General features: G+C 34.6%; 1 protein-coding gene and 1 long non-coding RNA gene across 2 annotated transcripts; both read left to right on the top strand.

The window, feature by feature from the left end:
* The first annotated feature begins 3,722 nt into the window (after positions 1-3,722).
* On the top strand, positions 3,723-4,179 carry LOC141630062 (uncharacterized). The gene is made up of 3 exons (XR_012537421.1): positions 3,723-3,754; positions 3,852-3,950; positions 4,093-4,179. It is a non-coding gene; the product is annotated as an uncharacterized LOC141630062 (long non-coding RNA).
* A 328-nt stretch (positions 4,180-4,507) lies between these two features.
* LOC141632951 (uncharacterized) lies at positions 4,508-5,147 on the top strand. Its single transcript, XM_074445450.1, has 3 exons — positions 4,508-4,577; positions 4,670-4,753; positions 4,851-5,147. Exons 1-3 carry the CDS (start codon positions 4,542-4,544, stop codon positions 5,145-5,147), a joined length of 417 nt encoding a protein of 138 aa, XP_074301551.1. The 5' UTR covers positions 4,508-4,541.
* Positions 5,148-25,283: the final 20,136 nt, after the last annotated feature.

Raw genomic sequence — 25,283 nt, 5'->3', positions numbered from 1 at the left:
CTTAATTGCTTTCCTGAATTTCGTTTATTTGTTTGCCTATTATTGTATTTTCTGAATTAGTTGCCTATTATTACGAATGTAGAATAATGACTCGAACTTGGATGATTGATGCAAATATGAGTGACCGCACCTAGAAGGATGGTTTAGCTGAATTTTATGAATTCGTTTCGAACAATTTGAAAGGTTCTTCTAGTATTGCATGTCCTTGTGAAAGATGTGGTAATATTAGCTATATGGCTTTTCCTGACGTTAAAATACACCTAGAAAAGTGGAGATTTAGTCGATCCTATACACTTTGGATTTTTCATGGGGAATCATTAGAGGAAGAGAATAACTCTGAAGAAGATGATGTTGAGGTACACGAAAGGCTAACTGATGATCCTGAGTTTGCCGAGTTTTTTGAGTTGGAAGAGTTGGAAGTAGAGAAGTTGAATGTTGGGTCTATAGATAATGAAGAGAATGATGATGAGTCCATTGCTTTTGAAGATGTAGGTGATGACACTAGTAATTGGGATGACCTTAACAACATGTATGAGAAGTTGTGTGAGTCCAAGCACCTCTCGTATCCCGGTTGTAAGTTCACAAAAATGTCGGCCGTGGTGAAGTTGTATAATATCAAGGGGGCAAATGGGGTGAGTGACACGTGTTTCACTAGTTTTTTAGCCTTGATAAAGGAGTTGCTTCCTGATGGTAATGTTCTACCTGTTAAGACATATGAGGCGAAAAAACTAATAAGAGGAGTGGGTATGAAATATGAGAAAATACATGCATGTCCAAATGATTGCATATTGTATCGGAAATTATATCAAAACTTAACCAATTGCCCTAAATGTTTGGAGTGGCGTTATAAGGATAAGGAAGGGATCCCGGCTAAGGTGTTGTGGTACTAGATTACATTGATTTCACAATGCCTTTGTTTCGATGTAACTGGGTTGATAACAACATCCATTGTGTCCGAAAGGATAAGATGGGATTTACGTTGGTCAATCTGGGTAAGGTTGGCAATAATAAGGATGATCCTTTCATAATGGCATCCCAAGCTAAACAAGTGTTCTATGTCACCGATCCTATGGATAAGAAGTGGTCTGTTGTACTGTCTATAAGGAAAAGAATGAGTAGTCCATCCGATAATGATGATGATGATCAGGATGTCGTTTTTGAGGGAATGGATCAGTCTACCACTGTATATTATTTCGACGATGTTGACACTGATCATGAGGACACTGAAAGCATCTATATGCGTGATGACCATGGTGAAGGTATTTGGGTTAACGAAGAAACTATGACATCCAAGAAACGTCCCCGATCCTGAGATAGTTCATCAGGACACATACAGTATGCATGCATGCTGGTGTAAGTTGTCTTATTTTCTTGATCTTATTATTAGATGTGGATGCTGGTGTTGAAATTGCTGAATAATGTTGCAAATGTATTGTTACAGTTTGGACCGTAATGGAATTACAGTAATTTAAAAAAAAAAAGAGGTTCAACAATAACAACGGTTATATTTAAATTACCCGTTGTTAATACTTTCAACAACGGGTGTAGTACCTCTACCCGTTGTCAATTATTTTTTTTGACATATTTCATTTTGGCGCAAATTTGGTGAAAATATATTACAACGGGTATATTTTAACCGTTGTAATAAACTTTTGACAACGGTTTACTTTTATTGACCCGTTGTTATTAACATATAACAACGGTTCTTCTTTGAGCACCCGTTGTCAATAGTTTGTCTTAATAAAAAACTAATATAGAAACCCATACAGCATGCCATACACAAACACACACAACATTATAATTAGTTCAACCGTTGGTATCCTGAGTTAATTCTTCTCTCTTCCTCGCTTTTTACATTCTCGTCGCCGCCGTCGCCGCCGCTTTCAAGCCCGATTCCGTTGCCTTCCCTTATCATCCTGCTCGTTCTCTTTATCATCATCATCAACAGGTATGTTCACTTTAATTTTGTGTTTCGTCATTAGGGTTTTAAGACGATCATCTTGTTTCTTTTTCATGCATCTGTTTGTTTTTCGTCTTCTTTGTTATCTTTATCATCCCGCATCATCTACTTTACTCCTCTTATCAGGGTTTAGGATTTTAGAAGCTCAATCTGTTGTTTTAAATTTTCATTCCTATTAGGGTTTAGGGTTTTAGATAATACTCTGCATGTACGTTGTTAAGTTGTTCATTTACTATATCATTCATATTTGGGTTTTAGGATTATCATGGGTGAAAAACGTAAAAGAAGTCAAAAGAATAATGAGCCTGGTGATAATAAGCCTGGTGAGAGGGGTGCTACGAAGTGCAAGAAAGTCCTTGCACTATAGCCGCTAAAATGTGCTCGAAATAACATGGAGTGAGAAGGGTTTCCCTACGCCCAAATGCGGTCTTTTCTCCGATTGGATTGGTGCTTGCACAAGACAGCTTGTGCCTATCCATTTAGATGATGTTAGAACTTTGAATCCAAAATTGGCGGAGTTATACTTGGCTCGTATAAAGGAAGGCTTTATTATACCCGATATAAGCCATGATGAGTATTTAATGCATAAGGCAGCGGATGTCCACAGGCAGTGGAAGTGTGGCGTTGCTAGGGATTGGTTGTATGTGGACAAGGCAACGGGGGAGATGCGTAAGAGCCCACCGGAAAACAAGTGTCCCACCATCAAGCAAGAAGAATGGGATCTTTTCAAAAAGATGAGAACTACTGAGAAGTTTCAGGTTAAATATCCTCGCCTTTTAACGATTTACCTATCAATTTTTTAATTAATGAGTCCTTTATATAATCTTTTTATTATCTCATCTACTTGCGCTTTTATATAATTATTTGAAGGCCGTTAGCAAAAGAAATCGTGCTAACATTTCATGCAAGAAGGGGAAATTCTATGGTTCTCGAGGCGGTTCTGAAAAGATAGAAGAGGACCTCGTAAGTAGCATGCATTATTGCCCTGTGAGACTTTATTTTTTTAATCACACTTGGACTTGCATTGATACACATTTACGTGTATAAATGTTACCATGTTAATGTGTAGGTGGCAAAGGGAGTGAAAGAGGTGGATCGGCATGTAACTTATAAACATGGGCACACGCCTAAAGGATCCCTTGTCGTCGCATGACAAATATGATGAGGAAGTTTTGGCCAACATAGTAAGCATTATTTTATTAAGACGAGTTCATTACTAACTTTATTATTTTAGTCACAAATATAATTTTAAGTTTATTTAATATATTATAGGATAACGTATTGAAAGAGGTAGAAGAAGGGAAATTCACTCCCGGTGGTCGTAATGACGTTCTTGCTAGAGCGATCGGCCGACCCGAACATCCAGGTCGTTTGAGGGGCGTCCGTTACAGGTTGGAGTAACGAAATATTATGGGAAAACTGCCCGATAAAGAAGAAAAGGAAGACTAAGTCCGAGAACGCCGACATGGTAACATTTATTCTATTATTTTCATTTAAGTTCAATTCACATGTTATTGTTGGGATAAAAATTGCCGACACATTACATTCTTAGCAAGCGACTTGATTAATGGCATCCGTACTACTAAAGCTGAATGCTGGAGGTAAGCTTTCCGAAGAAGAAGTGAAGATGATGGAGGATGTCATTTCTAAAGGGGGTAATAATAAGGTACAACAGATTGGTGAAGAGGCCGCTACTACCTTGGCAATACATGAGAAGGAAGTATCGGTCAACGAGATTCGAAAGATCGTGTACCTAATAATGCTTCTGAAGTTGTAACAACTAAAGCCGATCAGGTACCTAATACTTCCTTATTTTTCTTTTGTTTTTTTTTTTTGGGTAAGATTAGGGGGTGTGTTCACTGCCAACTTCTGACATGGTTAATTTTATTAGGTAAATAATGGGTCTGAAAAGGAGATGCAACTTGATGAGAAGACGGCTGATGGAAAACAGCATACATCCCCTTCAAGTCAGTTCCCTGTTTTCAGTAAGGTATGCATGAAGTGTTTAATTAGTTAAATTTATATTGAAGTTTGTGCAAAAATCGGCCTGAGACAGAAAGCGTTTTTGCAAAATCTTTTGAATGCTGAAGCGTTTTTGCAAAGATATAATAATGTATGTGTATATTCTTCAGGCCGTAAACAAGAGGCCAGTTATTCTTGCTGACCCTAATAGAATCGAAAAGCCACATGTGCGTGTTGGCCGGGGTCTCGTAGAAAACAAATCTGCAGCGAAATCGTAGTTCATGGCGAAAAACTTTTGCCGAATCATAGAATAGTAGAGATAACTACACAATCAATCCAGGCCATGAAAACTTTCAACCGCCGTCCCATTCGTGACGACATTACCATTCGGGAGATGCGCTTGGAAGTTTCATCCAATGGTCTCGATACTCACATCTACTTGGCGAAGATATCTCCGCGCCCGAGCAAATGGAAAGCGATTGGGGTTAGAAGAAATACCTTTATATATATGTTACATTTTTAGTTGTTGAATGTTTTTATATGTTAAATTTATATGTTATTTTTTTTTTTGTAGGGAACAAAAAAGGCGGCTTTGGCGGATAAGCCTAAGTCCACAGACATGCCAACGACCTCGTCGAGACAACAACTTGATGAGGTATTTAATTAACTTCTCCATTTTTTTAAAAACCTCGCTCCCTTTATTTATATTTTGTCTGTATTTATAAGAAGCATGGTAATTTTGTGTAGGGGACAAAAAAGACTGATAAGCCTAAGTCCCCACCAGTCTTACCTGCTACTACTACCTCATCATTGAAAGAGCAGGTTGACGAGGTATTTAATTAAGTACGCTTTTATTTTTATTACTCCAACTGCTAGGATATGTTACCTTTGGATTTTTTATTATTTTAATTATCTACTACATGTGTAGGCTGGTGGTAGTAGCACAAAATCAAAGACTCATTCTTTCCCGGACCTGAAAGTTAGGAGTTTAAACTCCACAAAATATAAAGGGAAGGATTACATGCAAAAAGTAAGAACGGTGACGATGATGAGACTGCATGAGGAGGCTGGCCTTCGCATAGCCACCGAGCAAGTGATAGTTATTCCGCTCGAGGAGGATATTCTAGGGGCTGAGCGCCAAGCGCTTATATCATGGGATCTGCTAGCCGTATGGGCTGGCCTAGACCAGATTGATGTATCACACATATTTGTTTGGATGAAGTAAGTTTCTTAATAAATAATTTCATAGTCTAATATTCTGACTACTAGATAGTGTTTTAAATACCGGAATTAATACCGTAATAATGTAGGATATTGAAATTGAAAGTGATCCCCGAGAAGAAAATTCCATCTGATCTATACGGATTCCTGTGCCCCTATGTTTTATCTTTATTTATTCCGGATTTCTCGTTCGAACAACGGGTAGATTATATTGCTCAAAGAATTGGCGACAACCAAGAAGTCGATTTTCGCGCTTATAATGAAAAAGGGTAATAAACAAATTAATATTACGTTTCCCCCTACAATTGCATTTTCATACCTAATATATGTACTTGTTAATAATGATGATGTCTCTTGATGTAGGACTCATTGGGTGCTAGCAGCCATCATGCCGACAAGGAATAAAGTTTTCTGGTTGGACTCTTTACATAATCAACCAAGCGAGACTTTTAAGCACTTGATTAATATGTAAGTTTATAATACTGATTTATTTATAATAACATTTTCATTTTTTATTTATAGAAAAAAGTTCTTTCATATTTTTGCCCCTAAAAAAATTAGTTTCTGCCTCCTTTTTTATTTTTTAAAAAAAGGGCCTTTAAGAAGAAAAGAGCAAACGAGCAGGATCAACCCACGGAAGATTCTGATGTTGGCCCTGATTTTATTACGATAACAGGGGTACGTGCTCAAATACAATAACATTAAGTGCAAAATCTGTGTTTAATACTAATACAATACCTAAAGTTCAAGATTCTGACGATGTGAGCCTTCTCTCGTCTGTTTTTTTATGTAATAATAGGCCCCTCGCCACCGGATAACATACAATGTGGATACTACGCTTGTTGGTTCATGTTGGAGATTATTAGGCGAAGATATCTCGTTATTCCAGATAAGGTTAGTAATAATTTAAACATGTGTTTATTACTTTTTTTTAAATTAGAGCTAATGTTGTCTTGCTTGCTGCTATATATATATACCATGATGTTGCTAATGTTGTCTTGCTTGCTGCTATATATACCATAATGTCTTCTCTTTGTTTTTTCCGCAGTATGCAATCAACCCGTCTCAACAGTTGAGCAAGACTCAAGTGTAGATATAGACGAGGTAAGAGACATGTGGGGCAACTACGTCTTAGAATATATTTAGAAATGCATGATACTCAGAGTTTAGATCAACTTATTAGTAAATTTTTTGTTGAAGTTAGGGAATGATTAGTTCATGTAAATTCAACTCCTTGTAAGTATATATATATATATGATGCAAATTCTTTGTTGTGGTTGAATTGAATCTATTGAGTTCGATGAACCCAAATGTGATTTATCTTTAGTCTTTGGTATATCTTCTTCTGACATATGCAGGTTTTTGAATGGCATGAAACAAATTTATTTTTTCAAAACATTAGGAGTATGTAATAATGACGGTTACTAAAAAAAACCGTTGTGAATACTTTTCACAACGGTTAATAAAAATAACACCGTTGTGAATGACATTCACAAATACCCGCGCATAATATTCAACAACGGGTATTAAACATAAAACCGTTGTTAAAAGTCTTCACAATTTTGGAGGTAAAATTACAACAACGGGTATTAAACATAAAACCGTTGTTACTAAAAATTTCAACAACGGGTATGTACCATAAACCCGTTGTCAAAAGACTTCACAATTTTGGAGGGAATGTTACAACAACGGTTATACATACGACAACCTTTGTTATATTATTCCCTCCAAAATTTTGAAACACTTTCCACAACGGAGCACACCCAACAACAACGGCTTTTAACCGTGGTGAATACTTTAGACAACGGTTTCCCTAAATAAGCAAACCGTTGTAAATACCTTCTACAACGGCCGCTTTAACAACGTCCGCTTTTTTATTTTACAACGGTTTTTACCCGTTGTTATAGGCTGTATCTGTAGTAGTGCACTCTATCTTTTGAAAAATACATCTATTTTTCTCGAAAGATAGCCTTATAAGCAACAAATCATTTCAGACTTATGTTGGTGAAGTAAGAAAATATCATATATTATAACCTTAATAGATGACTCTTTTGTAAATACATTATAATCAAGCTTCAAAGTAGACTAGTCCTTATATAGTAAAGGATTGGACTCATATCCATGTCAAACATAATATTAAGGTCTTAAGCTCTCCCATAGCTCGTATGGATTCTTATAAGTGGTCTCAAGTTTTAGTTAAGTTGTGTAGCCAATTGGTTTATAAAATTTCCCCTTTTAGAGTTCAAATAACTCCTTTTGACTTTAAAATCATTGTTTCTTATATCAAATAAGATGTGATGTTAAGTCACAAAAGCATAATTGAGAATCTAATTCTTGGCTTATGAACTAATTACAATGATCCAATCGTTGTAATTCTTTTATGATTAATTGAGTCAACATAATTTATGTTTTGATGTGTGAGGTGTATAATGACAAGTTTTAGAACGAAAAATTTTCACAAACCCAATGACTTGGGTTGAAAACCAAGCCACTAAAATTCAAATACAACTTCTTGTTCTTGAAAATAAAAGGAAATAAACTAATTCCCATGTCTAAAAAGGAAATTAAGAGAGTTCTAAAACAACAAGTTCAAAATACAATAATAAAAAGAAGACTATCAATATAAAGGCCAAGCTTCCATAAGTCTTCTACTATGGGCGACTACTCTAGCTTCCCTTGAAGAGCCTCCTTAGGCTTGCTTGTCTTTGCTTTTGTCTTTGCTCGGATGCCCTTAAAAACATATTAAAAAGGGGTAAGAATCACAACTTGTATCCAAATATCAAAGTTGAGATTGAAATTCAAAACATAAATGATAGGGAGAATTTTATTTATTACCTACTTGAACAATCTTTCCAGCTTTGATATCTCGAAGATACTTCGGGCAATTCCTCTTCCAATGTCCTATGCCATTACAATAATGGCATTTGTCTTCAGAAGTAGCACCCTTTTTGGAAAAGCTTTTCTTAATTGCTTTTCCTTTTCCTTTGAAGGAAGTGGGTTTCTTGCTCTTATTAGCACTCCTCTTAAATTTCCCTTTGCTTTTATTGTTAATTGCTAGCACATCCTTGGTTGAGGTAACATTAAGACCCATATCTCTCTCGGCTGGTACAAGTAATTTGCGCAATTCATGGAGAGAAGTCTTCATGATTTGCATATTGTAGTTTACCCTAAACTGCACATATGCTTTGACTTTGTTCAAGGAATGTAAAACTCGGTCTATAACGAGTTTTTCGGGAATGTCAACCCCTTGGATCTTAAGAATCTCAACAAGCTCAATCAATTTGAGCACATGAGGGCTAACCTTTTGGCCCTCTTTGATGTTGATTTCGAAAAATGCGGAGGCCGCCTCATATTGGATTATCCTAGAGAAAATCAAGACGTTCTTGATAGCGGCCAGCTCTTTTAGGTAGGCCTCATAGGCTTCCCTTACAGCGGCGTAATGTGACTCTTAATTGCGCACATTTAGTCCCCTAATTGAACCCATTTTGCATACTAATATAGCATTTTATGACCATGTCATCCGTCAATTCCTTCCTATTTCGCTTTCCTATTGCATAATGTATGTCTTATAGGAAAGAAGATAATGAGGCAGAATTCCTGTCCCTTGTGCATATTCGGAAGCTTGTTGACGATCTTAGATGGACTAGTATGAAGAGGAGGCAAGAACGGCAACCGACGAATTAAGAATAAAGAGTATACGTAGATCATGGGTTTCTAAAGCAAGAGGCAGAAAACAGTATGAAGATCCGTGCGTCCTAAGCACAAGACGGGCGGATTGCCTGGTCCAGATCCGAGTGGCCCGAGCACAGGACGAGCGGATACAACACATTTGATTCAAGCGTCTTCCCTTCAAGATGGGCGGATTCCATCACAGACCGGTCGTGCTCCAAGTGGATCGTGGTAGGACTAGCAATGTGATATGCGCATTTCCTTCGGGACTTGCATTTCACTACTCAACACTTAGTAATGCTATTTATTAATCTACCCTTGCTTAACCTAATGATGTACTACTATATATACTCCATTTGTAATAATCAAGAGATTAAGCCCTCTTAGTGGAGGCAAAGTTCTCTTATCTTAGAAGAAATCCCCTTAGATAAGATTAGGAGTAGATTAGAATAGATAAATCTCAATCATTCCACAAAATTACACATTAATCTTTCCTTAATCATTGTTCAAGTTTATTATTATTGGGTAATTGAAGATTATTGGGTTATTATCGGAGAATAGACAACTCTTCATCAATCAATCAAGTTTTCTTCAATTATTCTTTGCTTTATTATTTGGAATCATCTTCATAGGTATAATTCTCTTTACCCTAATTTAATTATTGTTAATCACTTTCATTTATTCATCATGTTTTGCTTTGTTAATATGATTTACAACCTTATTAGCATGTTGAACTTGATAATGAGTGAGTAGTCTTCTAGCTAGGATTAATGGGGAATTAGGGGAAACAAACATGGGGAATGATTCATGCTTAATCTAATATGTTTTCATAATTAATTTGCTTGCTTGTTGTGATTTCAACTTATGCACATGTTATGTTTGATGAAATGCGAGCCTGTGAATCCTTTCATTTTTTTATCCATCACCTATATTTTCAATGAGGCTTGTAAGCATATAAACCAACTCGAGCCTCATTAGACCATGCATAATGTTGAATAGGAAGGATTAAGTCGACTTGTAGGTGTTGTACAATCTAATCGATTCGGCTCCAGGACCCAAACCTTCTTAGGGATTGTAAGCTTATACACCAACTCGATCCCATCACAACAATAAGTGCTTGCTATATAATTGAGAACATGTTTGTATAATCAACTCCCATGAATCTCCTATCAACCTATGATATCCTAGCATTTTTAGTCATTTGTTTACATCTTTCCTTTTGTTTCTTGTTCCACTTTATTGCTTGCATTAGTCTAGACTCACCAACTACAAACCCAAATCAATTGTGACACTAGCATAAATTAAGATAGATAGACTTAGAACCCAAAGCACACCGTCCCGTGGATCTATCTCGACTTAACCACTAACTAGTTATTTGTTGATAAATATAAATGTGTTTGATTGGGCGTGTGACGACAACGCACCATCAAAATGGCGCCGTTGCCGGGGACGGTGTTATGTGATTAAGTTCTTACTTGTTTGTCTATTTTTAATTGTGCTTTAATCTTGAGGAACTTGTCCCTCAAGGTTCATTCTTACCGTTTTATTGTGGCTTCCATGTTTGTAGTTGTTTCCTTGTCTTAGCTATGATAACTCAAGACTTGATATATAGAATATGTGGTGGATCTTTTGAGTATGACTATGGGTATGGGGAGTTTGAGGAGCAAGTTAACACAAACCTACCTTACAACTCATACAATGAAAATCCTAACTACAACCCTAAATTTTCCCACCAAAATCCCCACATCCAATATCCACAACAACCACCCACTGAATAACCACTTCATGATGAATTTCAATTGCCACAATACAACCACTTTTACACCCACCCACAACAACAAATTGAGCATGAATTTGCAATTCAAAATGTGGTTCTCCAAATGATGGGAGATCAATAAAACTTCTTCAAACAAATGCTAGGGGAAAGCCAAAATAGGGACAATTGATAAGGCTAAAGTCGTATCACCTTAATCAAAGTAAACCTAAACTACTACTAACAAAATAGCTAGAGGTAAGTCAGGGTTGAATCCACAGGGAGGCGGTGATTATCTAGTTTGTTTATATTTAAATCTGTCTTAAAGTAACGAATTGTGGGGGTTTGTTTTGTTTGTATTCTAACCAACTAATTGCAAGTAATTTAAAGGGAAAATAACAATAATATTAAAGGTCTAGGATTTTCGGTTCACTAGGTCAATTATATGGGGTCTATTAATCAATTGCAAGATCTATCAAGCTGTCTAAGGTCATAAGATCGGTCAACTCTATTATGCCCTTTAGATCGATTCTAACATGTGGTCGCTATAATTAGATACAATCTATTTGATTATCACAGCCTATATTAATTCTAACCCAGTCGGCGAAAGGATTAATTCGCTATACTAATTAACAACTCATGCCTAAGTTAATTAACTAGAATAAGAACAATAATCAAACGACAACTTATATGATTTCCCTAGCACTTAATCAATTTTCCCCTTTTAATTAACCTAGATCCCCTTCATCCTAGATGAGGAAATTAGCTACGCATAATAGAAAGAATAACAGTAATAGTAATGGAAAACATGATGAACAATAATAAAGATAAACAAGTAATTGAAATAATAATTGAAGAAAGATTAGAACAATACCGTAATTAAAAGCAATAGATCCGAACAATAATTAAACTAACCTAAGTATTTGAGAGAGTTTTCTAAGGTAGATATACTAAACCTATGTAAAATAAGGCATAATATAACCTAGAGTACGAGTTTTAGTATTTATAGTAGTCATAACCGACTTAAGGAAATTTGCGGAATATTGCGGAAACTAGTGGTTCCTCGATCGAGCCAAGGAGCACTCGATCGAGGCACCAATTCCCAGATACCCCAACTCTCGACATTGCAAAGTTTATTGATTAGGTTGGTTCCTCGATCGAGTCGAGAAGTGATTCGATCGAGCCAAGGTTGACTCGATTGAGGCACCAATTTCCTGCTTCGCGCACTGAACTTCAAACAGCCGCCATTTCTTCGTTACTTGTCAAAAACAAGCGATTTTTGCGGCGTTGGAAATATTAGTAGATAAGCTTTCACCTCCAATTGGAATAACTTGAAAATACGTTGTATAACTCTAGATATGGCTCTTCAAAGTAGGCACTTGTAATAAGAAGCTCTTTTCTTCGTGTTTTCTTCTTAACTTCTCTTCCTTCATTCTTATGGATTCTCGTGCCATGCTTCGTGTATCCCTTCATGCTCACTCTGCGATGCCCATTTCATTCCTTTGCTCCTCAAATGCATCATTCCTGTATTAAACATCAAAAGGCGGAAGTATCAATATTCTAACATAAAAGGCATGTAAATGATATAAACTAGCACGAAAACCGTATCAAAAGTAATTAAGGGGAGGCATAAATATGTATATAATTATGACTCATCAAACTCCCCCAAACCATCTCTTTGCTTGTCCTCAAGCAAAGCAACACACAATACAAAAGGCAATCATACAAATGGCGAATTAACGACTCGGAGCTAATGTTTAATGCAAATACAAATCCCAAGCTATCCATATTTGTAACAAAGTAATGACTAAAGTGTACCAATAAAAAAAAATTCAAAGGTACGGGAAATAAAAAACGTAGCTCAAGTCTCAAGTCACCATACTAGATACAAATGCCAAATACCTTTCGATCTTGCAAGACAAATTAGTCGGATTCTCGCGGATTCACTCATGCACTCATAAGTATATAGGGTGAGTTATATGTGAAGATAGAAAGAAGTAGAAACACTCACTCAACTTATGAAACATGCATGCAATCTAATGTGATAGGCATTTCCCCAACTAATATGCAATAATCATATGTAGACAAAAGTACATGTATGAAGGACAATAAGGGTGGCAAATGGGTTAAAGGAATAGAAGTGGTTTGTCCCAAAGCACGTTATGGATATGTGGAGCTAAGACGGTAGTCGCAGCACTAACCCAAACCAAATCTAAATCTTAAAATAACAAAAGAACCCAACTTAGAGAAATGATCTCAACTTTACAACATATGAAAGCTAACAAACTACTCTCCAATTATACATTTGACTCTAACAACCATCTTTTTTATCCTTGACAAAACCAAATGAAGCAATCTCTTTTCTTTTCTTTCCTCTTTTTCTATTTTTCGATTTTTTCTTTCTTCTTTTCTTTTTTTTTTTCTTTTGCTTCATATTTTTCTTTTTCCAACACAAGGATACAACACAATCGCTAAAAGTATTTTGCTATACGCACATGACAACAATAAGTCCCAACCCAACCATAATAGCAAAATAAACATGATAAACAAGCAACTGCGACTGTCCCGAAAAGGTAGGCAAATTCTTGGATTGTAGCTCATAGGATGTAATTAATATTGGCTACAAGGGTTCAAACGGGCTAACAAAAGGTAATGTAAGGCTTATTTGAACGATAAGAATCGCCTATCCACATGTACTTAGTCAAATGAAAGCAATAAAAGTATCAAGAAATCAATGTCACACTTATGCAATTTGATATTACACATTTCACAAGGAGAAACCACACTCAAGCCTAATTGACAATGAGACCAGTTTATTGATGTTTCTGGCCTTGGAAGCTCTATAGACCTCAGAATTTAAGTAGTTTACCAACGTAATTATGTCAAATCTAATCAATATAAGGCATGTCAATACGGTAAAAACATGAATTATGATCTTTGTTTTCATGCCTAACGAATCAAAACAATGTACATGGACAACTATTTGAGATTCAAATGCAAAAACAATGCAATTTAACATCATTGTTATTCAATTCACCAAGACTCGACCTAAAACAAAGGAAAAACATGTTTTTGTATTTTGAAATTTTTTAATTTTTATGGATTTTTTATATAAATGCACACAACAATAAATAAAAAGCACACAACATAATAAAAGACCCTCCCCCAAACCTAAATGTCACAGTGTCCTCATTGTGACGCCTACAACATTGCAATCACACACAAATCCAGCAACCTAAAGGACACAACTAACAAAAAGAATGGGAAATAACTAGATAATACAATAAAAGAAGGTACAAGGGAAGAGAATACCGGGTAAGAGCTTATGATTCCCCCAAACCAGCTGTAAAACAGGGGTAAATAATCATCCTCGCAAATACTATCATCGTCTGGCTACGTTATTGACCAAAAACACGAGGTGACTCGATCGAGCTCCATGACACTCGATCGAGGAAACTTTCTGTCGGGCAAACTTTCCTGCATTTAAGACAAATGCGCACACAAACCATAATCAATACAAGTTAATGCTTGTAACAGTAAATCAAAAAGTAGCGCATGTGCTACACACAAGCATAAGTAGCACCAATAAATAGTCCAAGAGAAAATAGATGACAAATAAAATTCTTGCTCATCAAACTCAAAATCTAATGTAAAATAAGAGCAATGGTCATTGTTCTTCAGGTCATCCTCTTGAGGAAGGAGATAAGGCACTTCGTCCGTCATAGAAGCTGCATCAAAAACTCTAACTCACTCTTCTCTGAAAGCATCCAAAGCATCCAATTCAGCTTCTATGTTAACATTCCCATCACAGTTGTAAACCATCTCAGGAGGAGGAACATCTCCATAAATCAGCTTCTCTATCTCATCCACTTCCTTGCTCCATAGATATGACGCAGCAGCAGGGGCGTCAGGTAAACTCCAAGAATGAACCGTGGGTTCAAAGTAACTTGCCAATATCGGCATCTTTGGCGTTGTAGAAGTCACAGCTGCAGAAATAAGAGTGTCCTCTTTAAAGGACGGATCTTCTGCAAAAGTATACCGCTCGTAGTCAAGTGTACTCAAGTCTTCCACTTGACTTACTTCTCTTTGAAATTTTCGTCTGTACCAAAAAGTCCTTTCTGGCTCGGGATCAAAAGTTATAATCTCTAACCTGTTAGATCTGGGCATACACGAAAACAACAAGAAAAGATAAAACTGTCTCAAGGAAATGAAGTTCCCTGAAACAAAAGACAAAAATAAACAGAAAAAACAGAACAATTGTTGCCTCCCTGGCAATGGCGCCAAATTTGATAAGGCTAAAGTCGTATCACCTTAATCAAAGTAAACCTAAACTACTACTAACAAAATAGCTAGCGGTAAGTCAGGGTCGAATCCACAGGGAGGCGGTGATTATCTAGTTTGTTTATATTTAAATCTGTCTTAAAGTAACCAATTGTGGGGGTTTGTTTTGTTTGTATGCTAACCAACTAATTGCAAGTAATTTAAAGGGCAAATAACAATAATATTAAAGGTCTAGGATTTCCGGTTCACTAGGTCAATTATATGGGGTCTATTAATCAATTGCTAGATCTGTCAAGCTGTCTAAGGTCATAAGATCGGTCGACTCTATTATGCCCTTTAGATCGATTCTAACATGCGGTCGCTATAATTAGATACAATCTATTTGATTATCGCAACCTATATTAATTCTAACCCGGTCGGTGAAAGGATTAATTCGCTACACTAATTAACAACTCGGGTCTAAGTTAATTAACTAGAATAAGAACAATAATCAAACGACAACTTATATGATTTCCCTAGCAATTAATCAATTTTCCCCTTTTAATTAACCTAGATCCCCTTCATCCTAGATGAGGAAATTAGCTACGCATAATAGAATGAATAACAATAATAGTAATGGAAAACATGATGAACAATAATAAAGATAAACAAGTAATTGAAATAATAATTGAAGAAAGATTAGAACAATACCGTAATTAAAAGCAATAGATCCGAACAATAATTAAACTAAACTAAGTATTTGAGAGAGTTTTCTAAGGTAGCTATACTAAACCTATGTAAAATAAGGAGTAATATAACCTAGAGTACGAGTTTTGGTATTTATAGTAGTCATAACCGACTTAAGGAAATTTGCGGAATATTGCGGAAACTAGTGGTTCCTCTTTCGAGCCAAGGTGCACTCGATCGAGGCACCAATTCCCAGATACCCCAACTCTCGACATTGCAAAGTTTATTGATTAGGTTGGTTCCTCGATCGAGTCGAGAGGTGACTCGATCGAGCCAAGGTTGACTCGATCGAGGCACCAATTTCCTCCTTCGCGCACTGAACTTCAAACAGCCGCCATTTTTTCGTTACTTGTCAGAAACAAGCGATTTTTGTGGCGTTGGAAAGCTAAGAAGATAATATTTCACCTCCAATTAAAAAAACTTGATAATCTGTTGTAGAACTATAGATATGCTCTTCAAAGTAGGCATTTTTAATAAGAAGCTCTTTTCTTCGTGTTTTCTTCTTAACTTCTCTTCCTTCATTCTTATGGATTCTCGTGCCATGCTTCGTATATCCCTTCATGCTCACTCTGCGATGCCCATTTCATTCCTTTTCTCCTCAAATGCATCATTCCTGCATTAAACATCAAAAGGCGTAAGTATCAACATTCTAACATAAAAGGCATGTAAATGATATAAACTAGCACGAAAACCGTATCAAAAGTAATTAAGGGGAGACATAAATATGTATATAATTATGACTCATCAACAATGTTCTTCAACGCATTGTTACGCAAGGTGAGGAGTTGGAAATTCAAATTTCACAAATGAAGAAAGCCCAAATAACTACCCCTCACCTTCCTTTAGACGATATCCATGAATGCGAGTTTGAAAAAGTAACCCTTGATGTGGAAGATGAGAAGTGGGAAGAGCCAATCTCCTTGAGCTCTTATGAGTATGAAAGTGTTTTGTTTGATGAAAAAGATGTGAGGTTGAATACGCCAATAAGTTTTAGCCTTTGTGAGTATAAGGGTGTAACTTTTGATGTGAATATTGAGATGGTGGAGGGTGAACTATTGAAGAAAGATGAAGCCCCTATTTATGATTCTTATGAAGATAGCCATGATGGCAATATCGTAAAAGAAGCTTATGGGGAATATGTGTCTTGCAAGGACCTTTGGAATAGGGAAGAAGAATGGACTTGTGAAATCACCTTACTTGAGGAGCCTATCCTTGAAAAATTTGACATATCATATCATGAAGAAAATGAATGCCTCTCCCCTATTGCCTATAAAGACCTTTTCGCACCCACCATGGAACCTATGATTGTTGGAGATGATGGTAGAAAATATTAATCACATTAATTTACATATTCATATATGAAACAATTTATTTAGTCATAAAATAAATTCTAGATCTTATGCATGCAAACATAAATAAGATAAGAGAATAAATCATTGTTCTTACTATATGATTTCGATTTTATGGGCACCAACAAGATCTCCTTCTTGTTAGTTCTTGAGCTTTCCAATAATGGATGAACAAGATTCATGTTTAGAATCTCTCCCAAAAAGCATATACCCAAGGAAACCTCTTAATAACTAATATTATTATGATCTAGTAATAATATAAGTCTTACTATAAAAATTGACACAAAAATATTTGTAATTGCTCTTGAATAAATCAGTCCAAGAGGGAGTAATTTTTGTGATTTTATTTCTCTAAGATTCTCACAAATAGTAGAGAGAATTATTTTTCTTACACTAGAAAATGAGTTGAAGTTGTGAATGAAAATTATAGAGGAAAAACTCTATATTATTCCTCTTGTTAAAACCGATTGGAGGAGTAAGAGTGCCCAATGCATGGGCTAGTTTTTCTACCCAAGAATCATAGGCATGCAAGGCTACAAGCAAAGTCTTATCATTATGTTTTCCACTTAAAAATAATTAACACAATTTTAAAGACCCTAATCCTCCTATTTCGGTACACTTATTAAAATGGGAGGTCCATTTTATTTTTTGTCATTTGTAAATTGTGACATGTTACTTGACATGTGAAATTGTAATGTATTTTTAACATATTAAAAATCAACATACTCATAAAATATGTCATTTACAAAATCGACTAGTAATTCGTAATTACTTGTACCAAAACGGTTTATCAAATTATAAATTACAACGTCTTGTATTTATAATAAAATATTCATTCAATTTCAATTTCAATTGTTTCGTAAACAATAATTTTATCTAAGTAATAAAACAATTCGATTACTTAGACCATATCTCATTTAATCAAATTACAATAAGACACGTTAACTTTACTCACAAAGGCATCCGTCAATTTTAAGCAATTTAATTAACTCCTGTCGGCATACGATTAATTAAATAATCAATTAAGAGTATTTCCGTATAGGTATGACCTAAGGAGATCAATTGATCACCACCGTCGCACGACAGTAATGTCAAACTCTAGTCAGCCAATAATTACCGATATGTGTGGACCAGTTGATTGTAAAATATTACATCCCACATGTATTCTTAAAATGAGATTTAAACATGTGATAATCATGATCGACAGTTGTGATCGCATTATTTTCGGAGGACACATATTCCAACAATCTCCAACTTGTCCTCGACAAGTGTGCGTCACCAATTCTCTTGTCCTATTACTATCTCCCACTCAATGCAAGGTGTCTTTGAGGTCGTACTTGCAAGTGATCATATCGAGAGTAGTTTCCTCGATCTGGAGAACAACTGATTGACCGGAGTTATCTACCATAGATACCTTCCGAGCGTGGACACGCATTTCCATTTCATTACTCCTCGAGTGGCCCTGAGATATTATTTTAACCCTGACAAGAGGGTGGAAAATTCCTATCGCACTTATTCCCTTCGACTAGCCACAACCATCATAACCCAAAATATGCCCATTTGACCCCATTTACAAAGGTCGTAGTAACACAAATCAAAGTTAATCTGAAACTGTGCCACCTTAGGCGAACAATCTTTAGTCAAAAGAATCGACTCTTTAGAATACTATAGTAGCTCTCGCCACGACCAGGCTATATAAATTTGCCAGAACTCTATAAGCGGTCATAAGGCCCGATAAAAAGTTCCTAACAGTCTGCCTATGTGATCGACTTGTCATCTCACATGACTCTATGGCACTTGAACTTGCCATCAATCGCATCACACTTTAGTCACTTCGAGACGTCACCTCATACAAGTGACTATGGGCGAATACCATGTTAATCCGGGTTCACTTTAACAGGGTTCAATATTGTCTCTACAACCCGTTTGGATGTAACAAGGTATAAAAGGAGTTTTCAGATTTTTAAAAACTGGAACGACAAATGTGATTATCACATATGAATAGTCAATACCTGATTACTATTTCATATTCTATAATCTAATTTGATCTTGTATGTAGTTATTAATCTCAATCCAATTGAAATGACATGACTCATCATGTTAAGCCTATGAAAAGGCTTTGGTTAGTAGGTTTTATCAACTTCTTGTACTTAACTCAAACTTACTACATATTCGTTTTCCTTTGTAATGTATACATTTGCATTACAAAACTTTCTGAGTACGTGTCTAGATCCAATCTAGACATAGGCCCTCTAGCCTTAAAATTGCTCCCACTGTTTTCACAGTGTGCGGGACTCATCCTTCTTGCACATCTCATGATTTCAAGTGTACTCAATTTCCGTTGTAAATATCTCTCATTGTTCTTTATTGCCTAGAACGATTCTAGAAAATCTATTTCTTAAATAACATAGCCACAATGGTTAGTAACCCTCCTAATGTGTTTTGATTATGGTTTTGTCAGAAACCATGCACAATCTCAATTGTCAATTGTCATTTGTGTAACACCCTTACACAAAATTCCATCAAAAATACTTTGCTTTACATCCTTAATGCTTTTGCAAGCACTTAAGGGTAATCTTTATGGCTTACTTCGTAATTATTACATAAATTCGATTTGAAACAATTCATCATACTCAAAGTATATAAAGTGTCATACATCATTTCCTATTTAATTGATTCCGCAGCGGAAACAAATTGAATCAATCAAATATGTTCAACTCGATTGAACTAATCATGAATCTTATCAACATAAGACTTCTTATTTGATGCTAATATCATGTGGATTTATCTCCATAAAACCGGATATTCAAGATGTATTATTATACTCCAAAAGTCATAAATCATTCCCAATGATCAATATGTCATCCACATATTAGACTAATTAAAATTACTGTAACTCCCACTAAACTCCATGTATAAACACATCTTCTCGACTTATCGAGAAAATTTTTATAACATGATCAAAACATTGATTCCAACTCGTTGATGTCCTACTTAAGACCCTCTCTTAAGTTTCACATTATCTTAGGATTGCAAGAATCTACAAAACTCAAGACATGTATTTAATACATTCCTTCAAGTTTAAAAAGTGGGTTTTAGATTCACTCGCTATATATGATCATAATGAAATACAATCCCTAAGAAGACCTGAATAGTGCAAAACACTTTGAAACTAATCAAGCTTTGATATCTCTCTTTGATATCCAATAATTCCACTTGGAATTTTATTAGGATTTTTATGGCTCTAAGGCTTGTATTCAGTTGTGACTTAAACACTCTCATGTAAGTCATGTGTTCATTACTTTCCAGAAGTAATAAACTTGAATCAAATGATTTCTTTGTAAGTTGCAAGCACTTTACTTTCTAAAGGTAACCCTAATTCATCATCTTCAACAAGTGATGACTTTAACCTCCTAGGTTTTGAAGAAACAACGTTTTACACAAGACGTCTCATGTAGCCAAGAAAGACCAGTTTCTTGTGACATAACATTTTTTGTGGCTCTTGAATAATTTCTCTCACTCTGTCTTCTAGAAATAAACTTGTATTCTAGAAAGACAGCTTCACGAGCCACAATCCCGTTGTACTCGTGATTATAGTAAGGAAAAATGAGCATTTGTTTCTTTTGAAAACTTACAAACATGGTAACCTACCATTTCATATCTCATATGATTCATTTTAGATTTAGTGGAAAAATAAATTTTAGACAAAATGATTAAATCCCCAAAAGGATCAAGTAACTCAAAGTAACTTGATTGAAGTCCAAACCATATCGAATAGCGTTTGATTTCCTATCCAACCACACATTATCCCATAATGTGTGTTAAGAGAGATTAACTTGTGATACTATATCACATTTCATTTGGCTTCTATTAAAGTCTTCACTTTGATAATCCCATCACGACTAAATCGTGATTCCTGGAACTCTTTGAACTTATTTAAAGATTTCTTTATTTACCTTATTAAGTGAACACATTAGTGTCAACTTAAATCGTTGGTAAAAGAAAATGATCAACCTATTTTGGATCAATGATTTACAACATCGATCTCCTTTTCAACCAAAAGGCACGAGACATCTTGCTTTGAATACAAGATATGCATATACCATAAGATTAACAATCTAATGGTTTCAAGAGTACTCGATAACTCTTTGCGATCATCATTCCAGAATTTAAGGTTTAATTTTGGGTTACCAATTTGAGTCTGACATCATCTACATGATATATCATTTTGGTTTAGAATATAATCACCTTGATAATGGGCTAGCCATACATCAAACCATGGTGTATAGGGTCACAAAAGTGAAAAACTCTTTTGTATCTTAACAAGTTTATTATATTCTTATTTAGAGTTTATGCACTTAATAGTCACAATTAAGTACAACTCTAAACCCAAAAACTAGATTGAGTACACAATGACTCTCCAACATTATTGTTGCTAGTCGTCATATTCTAATCATCCTATGTATCAAATACAATGATGAAAACCACCACCGGTTTCTACTATTGACGAAGTATTACTACCAAAATTTATGTCAATCAAATAAACATTTATAGAAGAAAGTCTCACTAGATGTCTGACAACTAATTTGCCTATTGTTCAATAATTTGGGGTAGGTTCCTTTCTAGTGTCCAACACCTCCAAAAGGAAAATTTATCGATTGGAATTGATAGGTTTAGTCATTACTTTTACCTTTGTCTTGTCAATTCCATTCTAATCTTTACTTCTTGGCAACTCGTCCTTTTCTTAACGGTTAAGAGAATGCTCCCACTCATTTCAATGAGTCTTTGCTTAGAGAAGCAAAATTGAATTTCATGAAGACTACTCTTCATTTTATTCGTTTAGTCTTAAAACTTTCATTGAAGTGGTTGCGGTATTTTGGTCTATTACGATTTCCAACAAATCTAGTCACCAAAATGATTTAACGTTTCAAAGTACTTAACTCAATTAAGCATATGAGAACCAATTTATTGTAAGTAGATATGTTAGTCAAAAATCAAAAACCCTTTTGATCGCGAATAACTTTCATCTATACTCTTCACAAGAGATCCTTACAATGGATAATACGAGGTTTTTAGAAGAAAAATTCAAATTTTGTCTTTAGTTACGATGTTTTAATGGAGATTTGAATCAAAAAACGAAATGATATCGTATATGAATTGTGGTAAAGAAATAGAACAATATGATAACGGAATAGTGGAAAACTTAACATTTATCGTTTTATTAATACTTGTAAATATAATAACAAGCAAAGAATTTACATAGTGACCTCTACCCAACTATGATAAATGATCCCAAGACCCAAATTCATATTAACTTGGGCACGGTAGGGCCGATTCATCCCTTATCAATATAACTCGGTGGATTAACTCTTTAATCGATTCTACTTTTAGAACTCTTGGTCGATAAAATTACATTAATATTTATCTTTAGCCCGGAACACATGCGACTACGGTCACGAATACTTCCGTTGAGCTCAATCCAAATTTCGAATAAATGTGTCCATGATCCAAATCGACATCAACTTGGGCACGGTAGGGCCGATACATCCCTCATCAACATGAATTCGGTGGATAAATATCTATCATGTCAATTTATTATCTATCATGTTTTAAGTGAACTAAAGCGGTGAACTATGATAATTGTAATTGACACGGTCAATAAACTCGATTTAAAATGCATGTTTAGTTATGGCGATTTGGCGATGCATGCAACATATAAATAAAATGCAAAGCAAAAATAAAATCTTAGTATGGCCTTCCTAAAAAAGTAAATCTAATAAACTATTAAAAATTCGGAAACCAAGTCCTTTGGTCCCTTGAACTTCGGTCTTGGCACGCATTTCAAGGCAACATTTTCTTTAATTTCCTATTATACATTTGTAATTAAAATAAAAATAAATCTATTAAATTACAAAACGGTGATACGAGATCACAATTAATTACAACCGAATCGATATTCCCATACATTTCGGGTAATACCAATTAAAACTAAGGTTATACTAAGTAAAATTACATAATTCAAAAATTACATAAAATTAAAATATGACAATCATAAATAAAATGCAGCATTATAATATGTATGAACATGCCCAATTTTATGCTAAATCGCCTTAAGGAGCCAATATCGTATATTAATCGGTTTTTACGGATTTGCGTGATTTAACCTTTTAAAATCACAATAATTACATAAATTCATATTTATGTACAAGTTAATTACCCTAACCAACTTAGGACTCAAAATTAGTCTCCACTAACATATTGACAATAATTAACCTAGATTTCTTAATATTGTTCATAAATGGACCTAAAATACAAAAATATGCCATAAACTTCAAATTAAATCATAAAAATTTCAAATAATTTCAAAATTTGAAATTTAAGCTCATGAACATTCTGGAAAAATACCATGACACTCATATTATTCAAAAACTTAGGTTAAAAATTTCGAAAATTTATCGAGAAAAACAATGTTGCGGTTTATCGGTTTTAACAATTATCACCATAAAAATATAAGGAAAAATATTTTCATCAACTTTTCACTTTTAGATCTGAAATATATGATAAACTGCAACATGTGACGTTTTTATTTAGTCATGAAGTATGTTTTAGCATTTTTACTAATTAAAGTCACTATTTATGTGATTTTTCATCAAAAATTCATAAATCATGCATGAAGACTTAATTATAGCCAAATATTTTACACACATCTTGTAAAATTTCATGTGACATCATACGAAATTTCCATGACCATATTCAAAATATAACTCATATTAACCTATTTTCCCATTTAAATACGATTTTAACTTGAAAAATCCTTATTTCGAGCAAAGCAACTCATTTTATCATGAAAGTTTACAGGCCATCAGTAGATAATATAAGTGAAACCATATCCAAAAAACACTTAAAAAATCAAAGTTTAGCTATTTTTAGTCCAAAAATGACATTTTTATCATAAAAATCACATTTTAATGCCATTATAATATAAAATGAATAAGAAAATCCATAAACAAACCAAAATGTCCTAAAAATCACTTAGGACCAGAAACTTTTAACATGCAAATTTATTTTAAGGTTTATCTTCATAAAACCAAATTAATTAGTTTTGTATGTTAATCCTATAACTCGGAAAAACTATAAACCGATTTGCATGCAAACAACCTAAGGCTCATGATACCGCTTGATAGAAAATATTAATCACATTAATTTACATATTCATATATGAAACAATTTATTTAGTCATAAAGTAAATTCTGGATCTTATGCATGCAAACATAAATAAGATAAGAGAAGAAATCATTGTTCTTACTATATGATTTCGGTTTTATGGGCACCAACAATAGCTCCTTCTTGTTAGTTCTTGAGCTTTCCAATAATGGATGAACAAGATTCAAGTTTAGAATCTCTCCCAAAAGCATATACCCAACGAAACCTCTTAATAACTAATATTATTATTATTATCTAGTAATAATATAAGTCTTACTATAAAAATTGACACAAAAATATTTGTAATTGCTCTTGAATAAATCGGTCCAAGAGGGAGTAATTTTTGTTATTTTATTTCTCTAAGATTCTCACAAATAGTAGAGAGAATTATTTTTCTTACACTAGAAAATGAGTTGAAGTTGTAAATGAAAATTATAGAGGAAAAACTCTATCATTCCTCTTGTTAAAACCGGTTGGAGGAGTAAAAGTGCCCAATGCATGGGCTAGTTTTTCTACCCAAGAATCATAGGCATGCAAGGCTACAAGCAAGGTCTTATCATTGTGTTTTGCACTTAAAAATAATTAACAAAATTTTAAAGACCCTAACCCTCCTATTTCGGTACACTTAATAAAATGGGAGGTCCATTTTATTTTTTGTCATTTGTCAATTGTGACATATGTGACATGCATGTTACTTGACATGTGAAATTGTAATGTATTTTTAACATATTAAAAATCAACATACTCAAAAAATATGTCATTTACAAAATCGACTAGTAATTCGTAATTACTTGTACCAAAACGGTTTATCAAATTATAAATTACAACGTCTTGTATTTATAATAAATTATTCATTCAATTTCAATTTCAATTGTTTCTTAAACAATTATTTTATCTAAGTAATAAAACAATTCGATTACTTAGACCGTATCTCATTTAATCAAATTACAATAAGACATGTTAACTTTACTCACAAAAACATCCGTCAATTTTAAGCAATTTAATTAACTCGTATCGCCATACGATTAATTAAATAATCAATTAAGAGTATTTCCCTATAGGTATGACCTAAGGGGATCAACTGATCACCACCGTCGCACGACAGTAATGTCAAACTCTAGTCAGCCAATCATTACCGATATGTGTGGACCAGTTGACT

The sequence above is a fragment of the Silene latifolia genome, chromosome Y (genome assembly GCF_048544455.1).
Source record: "Silene latifolia isolate original U9 population chromosome Y, ASM4854445v1, whole genome shotgun sequence".
Lineage (NCBI taxonomy): Eukaryota > Viridiplantae > Streptophyta > Magnoliopsida > Caryophyllales > Caryophyllaceae > Silene > Silene latifolia.
This window is presented reverse-complemented; position numbering and strand designations above follow the sequence as displayed.